We start from the raw sequence: 18,301 nt of genomic DNA, 5'->3' as shown, positions 1-18,301 counted from the left end.
TGGCAATGCCTTTACAAGAGTCCACTTGCCAATCAATCAGCACTCTCTTCTCATACAGTATAAATTTGCTGAATTCCCTTATATTGTAATCTTGCAAATGTCCTGATGAATGCAAGACAAAAAACAAGATTAAAAAAAAACTATTTTTTTCAGCAATACTCTGTTATTGTTTTTGGTGCGAGTTATAATAATGATCATGGCTGACATCTACAAACTTTCCCTGGTTGGCAAATTACATTTCCACCAGTTTGTTGTTGAACATGAGAAGGGAAAAAACAATCAAGAACCTCTTTTTCCTGCAGCACTTAAGTAAAGAAGCTATATGGTGCCAAGCAATAAAAATATCCTTCTAAGAAACTGCACTTCTTCAACAAAGGACAGTAAAGCTGCAAAAAGATAGATTTAGATGGATGGAAGGACAGTAAGCATGTAGCACTGCAGCACCTGACTGTCCTTACCACCTCCTGGCTAACCTCATCACCACTCGCCCACCTCCCCACTAACCCATTTACCTGCCACCCTTTTCCCTCACAAAATTTCTGTGTTTAGCTTGTCAAAGTAGCTTTCAGACATTTGAACTTACCAGTATAGGCAGCTAGAGCCAGATAAAGGGGCCGCGATTCTCCGATGCGCCGTTTGGGAGAATCGCCTGGGGCGCCATTTTTTCACGCGACACCGGTCCGACGCCCTCCCACAATGCACCCAAGCGGCGAGATCGGCACTATCTAGTTCTGTGCGGCACAGTCCGGTGTGTAGCCACCTGAGTTGGCCACTTCCCGACTTAAAATGGAGAACCGCAAAGGCTGAAGGGAAATTCAGCCAACACAGGCAAAAACTAGCAGGTGCAAGTTTACTGTGTATTAGACTCTGCAGAAACCCAGACAGCATCGATAAAAGCAGCCATCGGCATAGTAATGTAGCAGCCATCTACATAGTAATGAGTGATCCCCGGGAACAATCGAAACATTTTAAGGTAAACAAGGCCAAGCCAGTCTCCTCGGCGCCAGCAGGAGCCAACACAAAAGAGGTTAACGGACACTTAAAGACCACCCAACGATCAGGGAACAGCTCCAGTATTGGAGAAATCGAAACAAGCGATTGGAACGAAGTCCAATCACTTGAAACCAGGTACGAGGCCCGCTCGAAAGGCGGGAAGCCCCTGGGGACTATAAAGTAAAGCCCCCAAGTTCAAATTGTTCTTCTTGACAGGGTCACTCAGCAACCCCTGAGAGTGAACTGTCTGGCGGCCTCCAAGAAAGTAAGTCTCAAGTCAACGCTTGCTACGAGATAGGCGCTCCTAGCTACCAGTCCATACCAGCTTTTGAATCCCGCAGACTCAGAACCCAAACGAAAGGCCATTTGTTCCCCTGACCTGGTAGGCCAGTCCGAAGCTAAGTATAGGCCTGTTAGTTATAGAAATAGCCTAAAAAGTAGAGTTTATGCATGAGTAGCGATTTACTGTGTATAATAAATGTGTATTGATTTGAATCTTACTAATTGGTGTGTTGAGTTATTGATCATTATTTGAACTTGAACCTCGTGGCGGTATCATAAAGATACCTGGCGACTCTAGAGCAAAGGTTATAAAACAGAGCCAATTGAACCAACCAAAAGTTAGCAACAGGTGAATCGCCCGAGACACCCAAAATGGCGATTCTCCACCACCCCCGCTTTTCTCAGGCCCGGATTGGCCGAGCGGCCTGCCCAAAACGACGGCGATCGTTGCCCACCGATCGGCGGGCCAGCCTCTCTGAAGGAGGACCTCCTTTCCTCCGCGCCCCACAAGATCCATCCGACATCTTCTTGCGGGGCGGCCTCGGGGAGGACGGCAACCACGCATGCGCGGGTTCGCGCCGGCTGGGGCCGGCCAACCCGGCGGCGGATGATGCGGCGCCGCTTTCATGCGGCGCCAATGCCCGGCGCGCGCTGACGACGCTGCTTTAGCGACACGCCCCCCCCCTCGCGGCCCCGATCCTTGCCCATTTTCAGGCCCTGAATCGGTCTAGATCGGGGCCGTTTCGCGCCATCGTGAACCTCGACGCCATTCACGACGGCGTGGGCACTTAGTCGCGAGAGCGGAGAATCTCGTCCAGGGTGTATGGCTTTGCTTCCCCCAAAGCTCCTGCATCTGAAGGAAGAACTGTTGGAGCAGGTTCGCTCCACATTTCTCAGGAGGCATGGTTTGGGTGACTGGGCTCCGGTGAATGACAAATAAAGAGGAGCGGAGTGGCAATCTGACTGTGATTGCCACTCCTTGGAAGATTCGGCCCATTATGTTCTTGGCCCAATCTTAAATCTAATTTTACTTTTGCTATAAACTTCGTCATTGGAGAGATTTCTTAGTTTACTTTCCCTTGTTTTACATACTATTTGCATTTTTTCAACTATTATCATGCAGCAGTTTCCAGTTCAATGCTCAGCATTATAAAAGTTGAGCTAAAGCGCTTCTAAGTTTTTTTTTGGAAAATCATTTCAAACATTACTGCTACACTGAGGGATCATGTTTTGATGATCCTGTTCTCTTCCCAATAGCCAAACATACACATGAACCTCTGTTCAAATCTGTCTTGACATTATGCAGCACTAATAAAAATCAAGTAAGAAGTCTTACAACACCAGATTAAATAAAGTCCAACAGGTTTGTTTGGAATTACTAGCTTTCGGAGCGTTGCTCCTTCATCAGGTCACTCACCTGATGTTGTAAGACTTCTTGCTGTGCCCACCCTAATCCAACAGTGGCATCTCCACATCAATAAAAATCAAGGCAATGTGACATCGTAACAATTTAGTAAATTGCAATAAATTAATTATTTCCTCCTGTGAATTTAGTGGATTAGACTGAGCTAACCTGTTGCAAAATGTGTTGGATCTCATCATTCCAATTGGAAAGTTCCAAAGAAAATTACATCCAGGCAATTACAGCTAAAAGTAACCGTAATTTTGCATAATCAAAATATTTCAGTGAGGTCTTAGGAAATGCACTGGTGCTCACTGCAATTTTTTGTTTTCACATTTAAAACTGTATTATAGACCATCTAGAAGCAAATACATCCAAATACTACAGAAGGTTTCGCTGATCTGACATTAATGGAACTTGCTGCTTCGTGAAGGGCAGGCAGCCCGCGAGTAATACAAGACGGCTGTTGAATGTGGTGATGAATCCGTCGAGGGCTCTGGTACTGGAGGTGGTGGTGTCCATGGACGCAGAGAAAGCATTTGATCGGGTGGAGTGGCGGTACTTCTTCGAAGTTTTGGGAAGGTTTGGGTTTGGGCCGAGATTTGTGGCATGGGTGCGGTTGCTGTATATGGCTCCAAAAGCGAGGATGAGGACGAATGATATGACTTACACAGGGGTATGAGGCAGGGATGTCCGCTGTCGCCGCTGCTGTTTGCGCTGGCCATAGAGCCATTGGCGATGGCTCTCAGGGGGTCGGCAGGGGATAATGAGGGGACAGAGGGAGCATCGGATGTCGCTCTATGCCGATGACCTCTTGCTGTATGTTTCAGATCCGTTGGAGAGTATGGGAAGGATTATGGGCCTTGGTTTGGAGGGTTCTCAGGATACAAGCTGAATGTAGGGAAAAGCGAGGTATTCCGGTGAATGAGCTGGCACAGCGGGCTAATTTAGGGGGGGATGTCATTCACGGTAGCGAGGGATAGGTTTAGGTTTTTGGGGATTCAGGTAGCGAGGGAATGGACGGGGCTCCATAAGTGGAACTTAACGAAGCTGGTGGAGGAGGCCAGGGAGGATCTTAAGAGGTGGGATACACTGCACTTAACGTTGGCGGGGAGGGTCCAAGTGCGAAAATGAATATTCTGCCGAGGTTCTTGGTTATCTTTCAGACTCTCCCAATCTTTATACCAAAGGCCTTTTTTTGGAAAGTGAACACAATCAACTCTGACTTTGTATGGGCGGGGAAGGTGCCGAGGGTGGGGAGAGGACCCTGCTACAGAGGCAGAGGCAGCAGGGGGGGTTGGCGTTGCCAAACTTGCTTCATTATTATTGGGTAGCGAATGTGGACAAGGTGTGGCGGTGGTGGGAAGGAGAAGGTGTAGAGTGGGTTAGGATGGAGGAGGAATCTTGTAAGGGGTCTAGTTTGAGGGCAATGGTGACGGCAGCATTGCCAATGGCTCAGAGTAGGTATTCAGGGAGCCCAGTAGTGCAGTCCACGGTGAAGATATGGAATCAGCTGAGGAGGCATTTTAGGGTGGAAGGTATGTGGGTGCTGGGGGGGAGAGAGAGAGAGAGAGAGAGAGAGAGAGAGACAGTGTATACAGGAGGTGGAGGGAAGTGGGGCTGGTCAAGGTGAGGGATTTGTATTTGGAGGAAGGGTTCGCCAGTCTGGAGGAGCTAAGGAAGCGGGTAGAGCTGCCGAGGGGTAGTGAGTTCTGGTATCTACATGTTAGGGACTTTGCATGAAAGGTCTGGAAGGGGCTCAGAGATTGCCGGGATACATCCTGCTGGAGCGACTTCTGCTTCCGGATGTCGAAGGGGAGGGAAGAATTGGGGAGATATACAAGTGGCTGGGGGAGCAGGGAGGCGAGCGGGTGGTGAAGATCAAGGATAAATGGGAAGCGGAGTTGGGAATGGAGATCAATTGGAGAGTATGGAGTGAGGCACTGCGAAGGCTAAACAGGACCTCCTCTTGTGCAAGGATGAGCCTGATACAGTTTAAGGTGGTGCACAAGGTGCCTATGACTCGGGCGAGAATGAGTGGGTTCTATCAGGGGATAGCAGATGAGTGTGAGAGGTGTGGGCGGGGGCCAGTGAATCATGCGCACATGTTTTGGGGTTGTGAAAAATTGGGAAGATTCTGGGCGGGAGTGTTCCCGGTCTTATCCAGGATAGGGGAGAAGGGAGTGGACCCAGATATTTGGTGGCGATATTTGGGGTTTCAGAGAAGCCAGAGCTCATGGAGAGGAGGAAGGCCGATCTCTTGGCCTTCGCCTCTCCGATTGCACGGCGACAAATTTTGCTGGAGTGGCGGTCGGCATTGCCACCGGGCGTAGCAGCATGGTTAGGTGACCAGTATGAATTCCTGCGGTTAGAGAAGATAAAGTATGAGTTAAGGGGCTCAGCAGGGGAGTTTGAGAAAAGGTGGGGGATGTTTGTGACCGTGTTTGAGGAGCTGTTCGTCGCAGGGGGGGTGGGTGATGGGGAAGGGGGGCTGAAAAAGGAGAAAAATCTGTACAAACTGTATAGCTGATTGTTGGGAAGAATGTTTCCCGGGGTGTTTATTTGCTGTAACCTACTGTGATACAAGTTTGAATAAAATGCGTTTTTAAAAAAATAATGGAACTTGCTATCCATTTTACTCACATTATATTTCAAGATCACCTGTAAACAACATGAATATAAGTAATTCTCAATGTTGTCCTACAAAACTTCTACATTAGTGTCACTGAAAATATTAGAATACAGAAGCTATACTTAAGCTTGCAATCCATGTTTTACATTAACCGCTGATATTAATGGTGCCATCAAAGGCTTTTGTTTTAGTGACACCGTCATTATTATTCAATAATGCACCAACACATCACATTAGGTATTTAGAAATCATATGAGAAAACTAGGGAATGTGATGTGGGTGAGCAGATTATAGAGGAAGAATGTATGCAGGTATGTCAGCAAACCATCACAAATACCACTTTACAGTTAAAATAAGTGGAAATGACAGCTTAACTGAACTTAACTTCTGCCAATGCCTCACAAATTTCACTTCCTCTGTGGAATGACTGTACGATGAACATTGTTGGACAGAAAATCACAGCACTACACATATTCTCGCCATTGGATGCTACATGAGATTCTTAATTCCTGCACAAGTCTAGCCACTGGAGAAAGAGCTCCCCTGGGAACCCTGACAAGTTAATCAAGGTGTCAATAATAGCTGCCTAACACCAGCATCCTACTTAGCATGTATGCTGGACATATGCTAGTCAAAGTTTAATGCATGTACTAAGGCATGGAAGTACTACACAGTCTGGAACCTTTTTGTAGATTTCACGCTAATAACAAGGAGATAACCTATGAAAGATTCTCTTACATTCTGTCAAAGTTCCATATGTGCGAACAACCTAAGGCAACTCTCTCTCCCCCAAAAGTCTCACGTCTTAGCCAAAAGGCTAAACTTTTCTCGTTTTGGCTGAATATGAAGCCCATCTCCCAATTCCCCTTACCCTTCCAAAGTACATGGTTTCAATGTGCACTTGGCTACACCACCTCCTGTGTCACTGTAAAAGTACCACGTAATGGAACTGCATCTAGACTTCCCAAAACGCATTGTATATTTTCCTATTAAAAGGTCATTCATACTTGATCCGGGGCTGCGGACCGTTTCTTCCACTTGTTCAGTTTTCACTTCTGCTGGTGTCTCAACTGCATGATCATAAGGATCTATAATTTAAAAACAGGTTAATTAATTTATAGAACATTACAGTGCCAAAGGAACAGCACTAATTTATACATCAGTTTTCCTACCTCTCAAGAATTAGGTTCTCCTTACAGTTTAAAGTATACTTTGGATGTCATTGCTAGGGTGTGGTTTTCCAGTATGAGCCCTACGTGACAGTAATGTATCCTGAACTCACTGATTAATAAAAGCAACTAAAGTGAATCCCACTGTAGTCCTACTTAATTTCATTGCTAAGATGAGCAATTTTAGTTTACATGTAAACCAAGAGTCTTAGTTGTGCGCGCACAGCGCTGCAGATTGACATCAACTACACCTACAAAGGTAAATGTCAAGATTTAATTAGCAGCTTTCAGGGCAAGCTGAATAGGGTCACCTTCACTTGACTGATTCAGAGCTTGGTTTGGGTAAGATCAAATATGCCATTGAGCCCAGTAAACTGTTGACTAGCAAAGAAGATTTAAACAATCAAATTTTGATGGAGTAGTACAGGTGAACGGATTTCAACAATGAAGTTATCCATTCAAATCCTTATATTACTGAGCAAAATTAATTAAACTATATTCATATACTCCACGGTCCACACAATTGTTATTTTCTGTTTAAATAATTTTACAATCATGACGCATCTCGTGAATAAGGCAAAAGGCACTTGATTCTCTTGGTGACAGGTAAGGACCTATATAATATTCACTACAAATTCACTTTACACTGTCTAACATGGTGCCTCAGCCTCAAATGAAGAAGATTATTGCTTAATACAGCAGTAAAGATTTACATTTTCCACACCAATCACCCTCAATTTGCAGTGAGACTGCTAATTTGCAGACAGTTTTGTGCTGCAAGCTCATACGCATTAGGAAATTGAACAAGATTATAAAAACATGTCAGACAAGAGTTATCTTAAAGAGTCAGAAGAGGAAGGATACCGTTATCTCTTGGATCCTGGAGGTGAAAGGCCTTTGTGTTAACCTCACTACACTTTTTTACCCACAGAAGTGTTTCATGAGTGATTAGAAGGAAAGATATTTAGAAACCAGCTATGATTTCCAGTATTGTTCCTGGATTTCTCTTTAGCATATTGATATCAATACGCCAAATAAAAAAATGGTACATAAACAAGTTGCACTTAAAGCAGTGCAATAAGTTTTATTTGCCACCCCCAAGTACTCTCACCCGACCTATTATATAGCTGTAAAGTATAACATTTAAAAAACATTAGCACACCCAAAATACCTCAGACAATGAATTATTTTTCTTACTGGACAGGAGTACAAAAATTATCAAATACACATTTTATTTTGCTATTCAGGGAGAATTTAAGACTCAGTAGGATTTGACAAGCAATGTAATGCATTTAAAAATTTTTAAGAATTAAAGTACTAGTTGCCGATGATTCCTGTGTTTCGTTATTTACAAAAATGTTGTGCTCATCTGTCCAGTTCAATTCTAGGTATCTTTTAACGTCTTTTAATTAATAATCTTTATTCTCACAAGTAGGCTTACATTAACACTGCAATGACGTTACTGTGAAAAGCCCACATCCACCGCCTGTTCCCGGCACCTGTTCGGGTACAGGGAGGGAGAATTCAGAAGGTAGCCTTGTGGATAGCACAATTGCTTCACAGCTCCAGGGTCCCAGGTTCGATTCTGGCTTGGGTCACTGTCTGTGCGGAGTCTGCACATCCTCCCCGTGTGTGCGTGGGTTTCCTCCGGGTGCTCCGGTTTCCTCCCACAGTCCAAAGATGTGCAGGTTAGGTGGATTGGCCATGATAAATTGCCCTTAGTGTCCAAAATTGCCCTTAGTGTTGGGTGGGGTTACTGGGTTATGGGGATGGGGTGGCGGTGTTGACCTTGGGTGGGGTGCTCTTTCCAAGAGCCGGTGCAGACTCGATGGGCCGAATGGCCTCCTTCTGCACTGTAAATTCTATAAATGTCCAAATTACCTAACAGCACACCTTCCGAGACTTGTGGAAGGAAACCCACGCAGACACAGGGAGAACATGCAGATTCCGCTCAGACAGTGACCCAAGCCGGGAATCACACCTGGGGCCTGGCATTGTGAAGCAACAGTACTAACCACTGTGCTACCGAGCAGGCGGCACTGCTGCCTACACCGGGTCCAGGTTCGATCTCGGGTCACCGTCTATGTGAAATTTGCACACTCTCCCGTGTTTCCGTGTGTTTCAACCACACAATCCAAAGATGTACAGGTTAGGTGGACTGGCCACACGAAATGGGCAGCATGGTGGTTAGCACAGTTGCTTCACAGCTCCAGGGTCCCAGGTTCGATTCCCGGCTTGGGTGACTGTCTGTGCTGAGTCTGCACGTTTTCCCTGTGTCTGTGTGGGTTTCCTCCGGATGCTCCGGTTTCCTCCCCCAGTCAAAAGATGTGCAGGTTAGGTCGATTGGCCATGATAAATTGCCCTTAAGTGTCCAAAAAAGTTGGGTGGGGTTACTGATTATGGGGTTACGGGGATAGAGTGGAGATGTGGGCTTAAGTGGGGTGCTCTTTCCAAGGGCCGGTGCAGACTCGATGGGCCAAATGGCCTCCTTCTGCACTATAAATTCTATAAAATTGCCCCTTATTTGGAAAAAAAAGATTGGGTAGTCTTAAATTTATTTTAAAAAATAACTTATTTATTAATAAGCAACTTATTTATTAATAAGCACAGCATCTTAAATAGGACAACTGTGTGATGCCTTCTGAGTTACTATGCATCTGTGCACCTCAAGGGAATATTGATGATTTCTCCATCTTAAGTAAGGCCTCACTTATTTGTTGCAAAATATGTCATTCAGGGATCTTCGCCTTTTCCTGCTTGTATTACTGATAAAATGTTTTGATTTAGTATCCAGTGGAATTAATAAGTTAGCAAATTCTCGATGGAACTTATTTTATCATTTATCATCAGTTTGCCACGAGGCATTCAATTTTGAAAATACGACTTTTCAACTTTCAACTGACTGGAAATTTTGCAAGTTGAAATGAGACAGGACAAACTTAAAAACGCAAGGCACCTTTCAAGCTGAATGTGGAAAAGCAAACAAGACACCCTTAGGGGAGTGTGAAGAGAGAGACATTTCCAATAATTCAAAGATCCATCAAATTTCAACACTGTCTAAGAGATATTAAAATGTAAAGTACTGGATATTCCGACTGGTGTTGGAAAGAGATGGCCTACAGGAATTGGAAGATTTAAGCATACTTATCTGCTCTTGAATAATATGCTGAAACCTCCAATGGCTGGAGCTGCTTGGGGTCTGCATTGAAAGACTCGCAGGCCACAGCGCAGGCCAGCTCCGGTGGATTCAAGGAGGTCATGCACCCTTTTTACTGCACTGACTGTTGTAAAGCAGCTCTGCTTCAAGGGCCCGGTGAAATAGATAGGCCAGGAAAAAGGCAAGTGTCCAAGCCAAGTGGATGGAATTGGGGTGTGGGGAGAAGTCAGGTTGGGTGGGGAGAAATCGGTCTGGGCGTTACAAAACTTAGCCAGATATTAGAAGATGTTTTATTTTTTCAACTGTTGTGGAGTCTAATCCCAGCAGAGCAATCCAAAGTTAGCAATTTAAATCACATTTTCACATAAGTCAGGACCATTGAAATAACAGCTGCCAGACAGACCAGGCCAAAAGCCCTTGGTAATAGATAACAGGTGAAGAAAAACAGGGCTGGCTGCAGACACTGCAGAGAGATTGCAAATGATACAGGTAGTGTTAGAAAAACTTTCAGCCGAGGAAACAGGCTGGAAAGCTGTAGTCGGTCCCTCTCTCTCTCTTTTGGAAAAAATGCACATCACCCGGTTAGAGAAGTCAACTATAAGAAACAGCAAAACGAGATCAGTAATAATTGCAACATCTTCTACTGGGCTGCACTTTGGCACAGTGGTTAGCACCGCTGCCTCACAGCTCCAGGGTCCCAGGTTCAATTCCGGCCTTGGATGACTGTGTGGAGTTTGCACTTTCTGCCCGTGTCTACGTGGGTTTCCTCCGGGTGTTCCGATTTTCCCTCACTGTCAAAAGATGTGTAGGTTAGCTGGATTGGCCATGCTAAATTGCCCCTTAGTGTCCAAAATATTTGGTGGTGCTACTGCGTTACGGGAATGGAATGGAGGCGTAGGCTTAAGTAGGGTGCTCTTTCCAAGGGCCGGAGCAGATTCAATGGGCTGAATGGCCTCCTTCTGCACAAATTCTATGATTCTATGACATCAGACTGCATCCATTAAACCAGCTAATCTAAATTGGCTGCAACGTTTAACAATCTATACCTCATATTGGGCTCTTAATGGTGTGTGATGTCACGTTTTTATTATTTTGTCCCCTCAGGTTTTGTGGTTAATAAATGTGCTTTTTCTTTAACTTAATCAAACCCTTGTTTGATTGGCTTCTTATTGCTCACAGCATAAATACTAAAATAATAATAATCTTTATTAGTGTCACAAGTAGGCTTACACTGCGATGAAGTTACTGTGAAAATCCACCAGTTGCCACACTCTGGCGCCTGTTCAGGTACACTGAGGAGAATTCAGAATGTCCAATTCACCTAACAAGCATGTCTTTCGGGACTTGTGGGAGAAAACCAGAGCATCTGTTCTGATTTGAAAAAGACACATCCTTGTGAAAAAACAACTTAAAGCTTTGTTGTGACCAACTGAGGTAATTGAATATAGGACAGCCAGTTCACTCCTTCTCACCTGGTCATAACAAGCTGTATGTATCTGTACTAATCCATAATAAAATGAAGCAACTACTTTGCAAATACATACCATCGACTGCATGTAAATCCCGGTGTTCTTGGAAACAGCTATAATATTTGTATTTCTTCCCACAGATGTCACACATATATCTAAAATTCTCTGAAAATAAAGTGAGAAAATACATCAATAAATTTGGCTTGATTTCCATTTCCTTCATCAAAAAACAAAGCCAAATATGAGGGAGTTAAGATCTTATACTTCAGAAAATGTTTTGCAATTACTACTGCACTAGTTCTTTTCCATGCTTACATTTGTTCATTAACATTTTATGCTGGCTTGGCGGGAGGGGTAGGGTTGTCAGTCTTGTTGGACATGGAAACCCGATCAAGTTCTTTTAATCATGTTACAACTGATCAAATTATACTTGCCTATGGTTTGAAAATGCTATTACATACAAAAACCTGCTTAATTTCTTCTTTCAATTGATCTGACCCAAAACAGGCTGCATTCAGTACAAAACAGCCAGCCACAGACTAATTGTAATGCAAGCAATTTTATCATAGATTATCATAGAATTTACAGTGCAGAAGGAGGCCATTCAGCCCATCGAGTCTGCACCGGCTCTTGGAAAGAGCACCCCACCCAAGGTCAACACCGCCACCCTATCCCCATAACCCAGTAACCCCACCCAACACTAAGGGCAATTTTGGACACTAAGGGCAATTTATCATGGCCAATCCACCTAACCCGCACATCTTTGGACTGTGGGAGGAAACCGGAGCACCCGGAGGAAACCCACGCACACACGGGGAGGATGTGCAGACTCCACACAGACAGTGACCCAAGCCAGAATCGAACCTGGGACCCTGGAACTGTGAAGCAATTGTGCTATCCACAAGGCTACCGTGCTGCCCCTTAATTTAAATCATATACTGAAGGGAAAAGCCCAGCTCTCATTCCCATCGTCTTCCTGCAGATTAATCTGCTTTTTTGTTGGTCATCTGCAGAATCGATACTTGATCCAACTTAGTGTCAAGATATAAAAGACGCATAGGCAACAATATAGCTTGCTCCTTGATTGCAAGCAGCAGTACACGGAAGAATAGTCTTCCTTTCCAGGAGATAAATCAACTCACAACCTGGCTGACTAACATGATCCTCTACTCAACTTTCTGTCTGACTTGAAATACCTGTGATTTGAGATTTTAATGTAAATTTGACTTTGAAGCCTCACTGGAAAATAAGCAACACATCCTTTCTCACTACTTTCCATGATTTTAGGAATTATCAAGTGCTCTGGGAGAGTGACATAAAGTTACATGATGTGGGAATTCAATACAATCAGCACTGTTGTTTAGTACCAGAATGGTTCCAGAGGCAAAAAATGAATACATTTCTAAAATCTAACTGCTGTCTTCAACTTGATACAGATATTAATAAGGATGAACTACAATTTCAACTGCAGTAATACTGCCAAATTTACACACAACTCAATTGAGCAACTTAAATGAGAGAAACAAAAAGGTTTAAAAATCCAGCATTAATTTAAATTCTAGGTGCAGGAACGGTAAATAAATTTAAAAAACCTTTTAACATGAGTATTTTAAAAAACCCGATGCAGACTAACAACAATCAAAGTAACGAAACCAACAAAATTTAACAACAAAAAAACCCAGAAAATTCAGATTGATGACCTTGCATCACAGATTTTCTCCATCGGTGATGCGAGACCTGCTGGGTTTTCCCAGCATTATCTGTTTTTATTTCAGATTTCTAGCTTCCGTAGTATTGTGCTTTTACGTTAAAATTAACAAGCCAAGGGGGGGAGGGAAGGGACTAGGAAGGGAGCGCAAAAGGGCAGGTGAGAAACAGAGGGGTGGGGTGGGGTAGGGGAGGGCAGCAGGTAGAGCGCTAGCTGCAGCAGACAACACGTGGAGATAGTGGGGGGGGGGGGGGCAGAATACATTATGGTCAACGGGACCCTGGAAGAGGCCCCGGTAATCTTTGAAAATACAACGCTCCCAACTTGGACGATGCAGAATTTGTCCAAAAAAAGGATAGCTGAAATCTTGGAAATGTATGGTGCAAGAATTAAATGCCTTTATGGAGCAGATTGGGGTAGGGGGGGGAGGGGGGGAGAGAGGGGGTGAAGACCTGTGGAGGTTCAATCACCCAAGAGAAAAATAATTCTCCTTCTTCTCCCATGTACAGAAGGCCTGTTCAGGTATAGACCTTTTTGTCTCAGGGAAAAGGGTGGTTCCAGGTGTAACAAAGGCAGAATACTCCATGATTGTAATTTACGATCATGCGCCACATTACATGGACGTGAAGTTGGAGAAGGGATGGAGTCAGGACGTAGTTCTCCACGCCGATATGGAATTCTGTACAAAGATATCCCAAGCCATCAACAATTACGTAACCTGCAACCAGAACTGGGAGGTCTCACCCTCCACATTATGGAATGCACTGAAGGTGGTGATCAGGGGCGAAATCAGGGCTCATAGGGCCCTTAGGGACAAGAAAGAAAGAGCAGCCAAGCAGCAGTTGATCGACTCCACACAGGTGGTGGGTTGGCGGTACTCCACGGCCTCAACCGTGGAACTGCTGGCGGAGAGGAAAAAGCTGCAGATGGAATTTGATCTGCTCTCCACAAAGAAGGCAGTCCACCAGCTCCACCAGGCACGGGGGGGCCTTCTATGATCATGGAGGCAAGGTTAGCTGCATGCTGGAATGCCAGCTAAGAAGGCAAGCAGCCACAAGAGATAGCACAAGTTAGGGACAGAAATGGTAGGATGTAGCAGACCCAAACAAGATTAACGAGACCGTTGCAAACTTTTACCAAGGGCTAGACCCTCCGAACCCCCGGGGGTGAATTCGGTGATGGAACAGTTCCTCAACAGACTAGATTTACTGCCGCTGGGGGAGGATAGGAAACAAGGGCTGGAAGCACCGCTAGAGCTGGGCGAAATCGTGGAATCCATTAATTCCATGCAGTCAGGGAAAGCATGAGGACCGGATGGGTTTCCGGTAGACATTTACAAAAGATTTGCAGCAGCGCTGGCCCCGCACTCGCGGGAGATATTCAACGATTCACTGTCGAAGGGGGCCCTGCTGCCCGTGCTGGCCCAGGCCTCGATCTCATTGATTGCCAAAAAGGACAAAGACCCCTAAACACTGATGCAAACGTCCTAGCGAAAGCACTGACGAGACACCTGGAGGGCTGCCTGCCAGAAGTGATCGCGGAAGATCAGACCCATTTTGTCAAGGGTAGGCAACTAACAGCGAACATCAGATACCTGGTGAATGCAATAATGCCCCCATCCTGGGAGGGTACACTAGAGGTGATTGTCTTCCTGGACGCTGAAAAAGCCTTTGATCAAGTAGAAAGGAGGGACCTCATTGAAGTACTTTAATGGTTTGGGTTTGGAGCAGGGTTCACTGCCTGGGTGAAGCTCCAGTACTGCACTCCTACGGCATGCGTATGAACGAACATCACCAGCTCCAAATACCTTTGGCTGCACAGAGGAACGAGGTAGGGGTGCCTGGCATCCCCGCTCCTGTTCGCACCGTCTATCGAACTACTGGCCATCTCCCTTAGATCAGCGGAGTGGTGGATGGGCATTCAGAAAGGGGGCAGAGAGCATAGAGTCTCGCTCTATGTGGATGACCTGCTCCTCGACTGTCGAACCCCCTATCCAGCATGGGAAAGATAACAGGACTCCTTAGTTGATTCGGTGCCTTCTCAGGTTACAAACTCAACCAGGAAAGAGAGAAATCTTCCCGGTAAACCCCCGAGAGAGAGAGGAGCAGCGCTGGAAGAACTACCGTTTAAAGTGACCCAAACCAAGTTCAGGTACCTGGGGATCCAAATAGCCCAAACTTGGTTGAAGCTCCTCAAATGGAACCTCTCTAGCCTGGTGAAAGAGGTGAAGTGGGACCTGCAAAGATGTGTCTCACTCCCTCTTTCACTAGCGGGAAGGGCACAGAGGGTCCAAATGAATGTGCTGCCAAGGTTCCTCTTTGTTTTCAAATCACTCCCAATAATCATGGCCCTCGTCTGGGGGGGAATACATGTCACATTTGGGACATGAGGGAGGACAGAGGAACAATGAGAGTGAAAGACATGTACGTAGACGATAGACTAGTGACCCTGGGTAAACTCTCAGAGGCTCCAACTCTCGAAAGGGAACAAGCTCAGGTATCTGCAGCTGTGCAACTTTCACCATAAGGAGACAAAACGTTCCCCCAGAGACCTAGGCACACATTTGGACATGGTGATAGGACTTGACTGGTTAGGGGACGATTAATATGGCGACATCTATGGACGTCTCATAGAAAAGGTCAGGACCCCATTGGTAGAGACCCGATGGAAATTGGAGGAGGAGCTGGGCATGGAGATGGGGAGGACACCGGATTGACTGGCTGCACAGGATCGACTCTACCAAGGTGGTGCATACAGCGTACCTTACTAAGTCACACGAGCGGGTCCTTCACGGAGGCGGAGGATAGGTGCGAACGGTGTCTGGGGGGAGGGGAGGGGGGCCTGGCCAACCACACCACGTATTTTGATTCTGCCCAGACTGAGTTCTGAGTGGCCTTTTTCAAGGCATGTCCAGGATGGTGGGGGTTGGAGCCGTGCCCATCTGAGGTGGTATTCGGGGTGTCAGAGCACCTTGAGCTCTGGACAGGGAAGGGGGCAATGCCCTGGCCTTCTCCTCGCTGATCACCAGGTGGAGAGTTCTGCTAGGCTGCAGTCGGCTGTGCCAACCGGGGCCTCAGAGTGGCTCTCAGGCCTGGCCGAGTTCCTGAATGTAGAAAAAAATGAAATTCTCTAAGGGATCCAAGGAGAGATCCAAGGCATCTGTAAGAAGTTCACAAACCTCTTTTCAGACCTGTTCTCAACCAGTAATTAACTAGGGGCAGGGGCAGGGAGCACCGCCTGGAAGAAAGGGAGCTCTCATACAGCAGAGAAGGAAAAGGGAGGAAGGCCTTTCACAGGAGAGGACACGGATCCTTCTCCCACCTGCCAAACCGGGAAGGCAGACCATCCTAACCCCCCTCGAGATGACGGGGAGGGAGGGAGAGAGAGAGAGGAAAAGAGGGCCGTTCATGCCAGCGGGATTCTCTCCCCGCCCACGGCGCACCCCACTTTGAATTTCTCGGTAGTGGGAGTTCATTCAGTGCTGACAATGACAAGCCCAGGAGAACCTGTGGAGAATCCTGCCCAATATACCAGCAGGATTATAAAAATAAAACTGCAGCAGTTTAAATGAGCAAAAATTAACACAAAAACATTCTGAATCTGGGCAGCATGGCGGCACAATGGTTAGCACAGCTGCCTCGCAGCGGTGAGGACCCAGGTTCGATCCCGGCCCCGGGTCACTGTCTGTATGGAGTTTGTACATTCTCCCCATGTTTGCGTGAATTTCACCCCCCACAACCCAAAGATGCGCAGGGTAGGTAAATTGGCCACACTAAATTGCCCCTTGATTGGGGAAAAAAAGGAAACATTCTGAATAATGTTACCCTGATGTAACAGACCTGTTATTCAACAAGAGCTGGATAGTTTGGTCTCATCCAAAACTGGTTGAATTACATTCAAACTTCAATGCTTGATATACTACATTACCCTGAGTGATGTTGGATAGTAACAGATACTTCTTTACCCCGTGACACAGAAAGATTTATTTTAATGGTGCAACTAGCACTGTTCATTAATAACAATACATACTTGGGGGTAATTCCATTGTGCCCCATTTGAAAGTCACATATTTGGCTTCTTAACAAAAAATGCAAGAGGTTATACTGTAAAGCATTTTCCCTATTTGGACCTATTAAGAAAACTATAAATTTGAAAACTAGACAGTCTTCCAGCCACGCCACAGCATGAAATCATTTAGTTACAGGAAGAGATAATAAAAAGCAAGAATGTTACAACAAGTAGCTACTATAAATAATATGGCACATGATATAGAGATATATGGAGGAGAGCAACAATTTTATTAACAGGTTATTCTGTGAATTCAAGGCAACTTTGCCCTTACCCAGCTAAACAAATTCAAAACAAAATCTTAAGTTGTTCTCTTCATTCCGGGAATCATGTAAAGGTATAACCGCTGTAGATTTCCAAGACCAAAAGGATCGAGTGCACATCTACAAAATGTATTTGTCATCCTGCAAACCCTCAAAATTAATTTGGCACTGACCAATTTTTGAAGCAAAAGATTATCTGTACCTCTCAAGTTTGTGTGAACATATTGACTCACTAAACTGAACTGATGTAGCAGAAAAATTGTTCAGGTTTTACAAGGGGGTAAGATAAAAATCTAATGTCTGTGCATATTTCTAACCAATGTTTCACATTATTAATTTCTTTGTCGGCACTGACAATGAAAATAGCAAATCTATGTTTGTCATGTTTTTTATGTATCTTCCATCCTTCAGCTGTGCCACCATTATTGAGTGGATGTGGCAAATGTGTTGCCTGATTGCAAAAGCAATTCCTATTATAATGGTTAACAAAGAAATTTATAATGGAATATATATCAAAATGAGGAATGCTACATTTTGAAACAGATAAAATTCCTTCTGTGTATTGTTCCTTCCCATTAAAACTTCTTCATCAGTAGAGCAAATTTGGTTCTGATCACCCTTATGTGAAAATTCACAGGAGTGACTAGTTGCCAAGGCAAACAGAAGGATTTAAGCTAAGACAAGTCAGCTAAACATACTTCCGGCTTTGAAAATAGACTGCGGAAAAGTTATTTTTAGTTTGCAGTTTTTATTGCGCTTAAATATTTGTGTATAGCCTGTTTCTTTGCTTAATTCCTCTCTCTATTTATACAACTTGCCCTTCATTCAAAAGGTCTTGAGTTATGTGAAGTGACTTTCAGGGATAGCAAACTGCATTAAAAATTGGCTACAAAGGAAGTAAACAGAGAATGTTTAGAATTCAATTGTTAGACAGTAGATAGAAGCAGACTGTTTCCAGTAATTGAGGGCTCTAAAGCAAGGGGCCAGATACAAGATTAAACATAAGAGATTTAAAACAGAGTGCAGAAATTAGACTGTGTTTCATTTCCAGATTGAGTGGTTGAATCTGAAGCTACAGCAATATTTAAGGTTGAATTTGATAGGTGAATAGAGAAAAAAAAGTTGAATGAATATTAAACCGAATGTGAATAGAGTTAT

At 44.8% G+C, this 18,301-nt stretch overlaps 1 protein-coding gene across 15 annotated transcripts in view; it reads right to left on the bottom strand.

Annotated features, from left to right (window-relative positions):
• The window catches only part of znf618 (zinc finger protein 618), a 179,225-nt gene that overhangs the window by 25,032 nt on the left and 135,892 nt on the right, over positions 1-18,301 (bottom strand). For all 15 annotated transcript variants that reach the window (XM_072488343.1, XM_072488348.1, XM_072488337.1 and 12 more), the window contains 2 exons: positions 11,180-11,269; positions 6,317-6,397 (listed from right to left, as the gene is read on the bottom strand). In XM_072488343.1, the coding sequence (XP_072344444.1) occupies positions 6,317-6,397; positions 11,180-11,269 (171 nt within the window). The remainder of the gene's footprint in view (positions 1-6,316; positions 6,398-11,179; positions 11,270-18,301) is intronic.

Source organism: Scyliorhinus torazame, chromosome 22, assembly GCF_047496885.1.
Source record: "Scyliorhinus torazame isolate Kashiwa2021f chromosome 22, sScyTor2.1, whole genome shotgun sequence".
NCBI classification, from domain to species: domain Eukaryota; kingdom Metazoa; phylum Chordata; class Chondrichthyes; order Carcharhiniformes; family Scyliorhinidae; genus Scyliorhinus; species Scyliorhinus torazame.
This window is presented reverse-complemented; position numbering and strand designations above follow the sequence as displayed.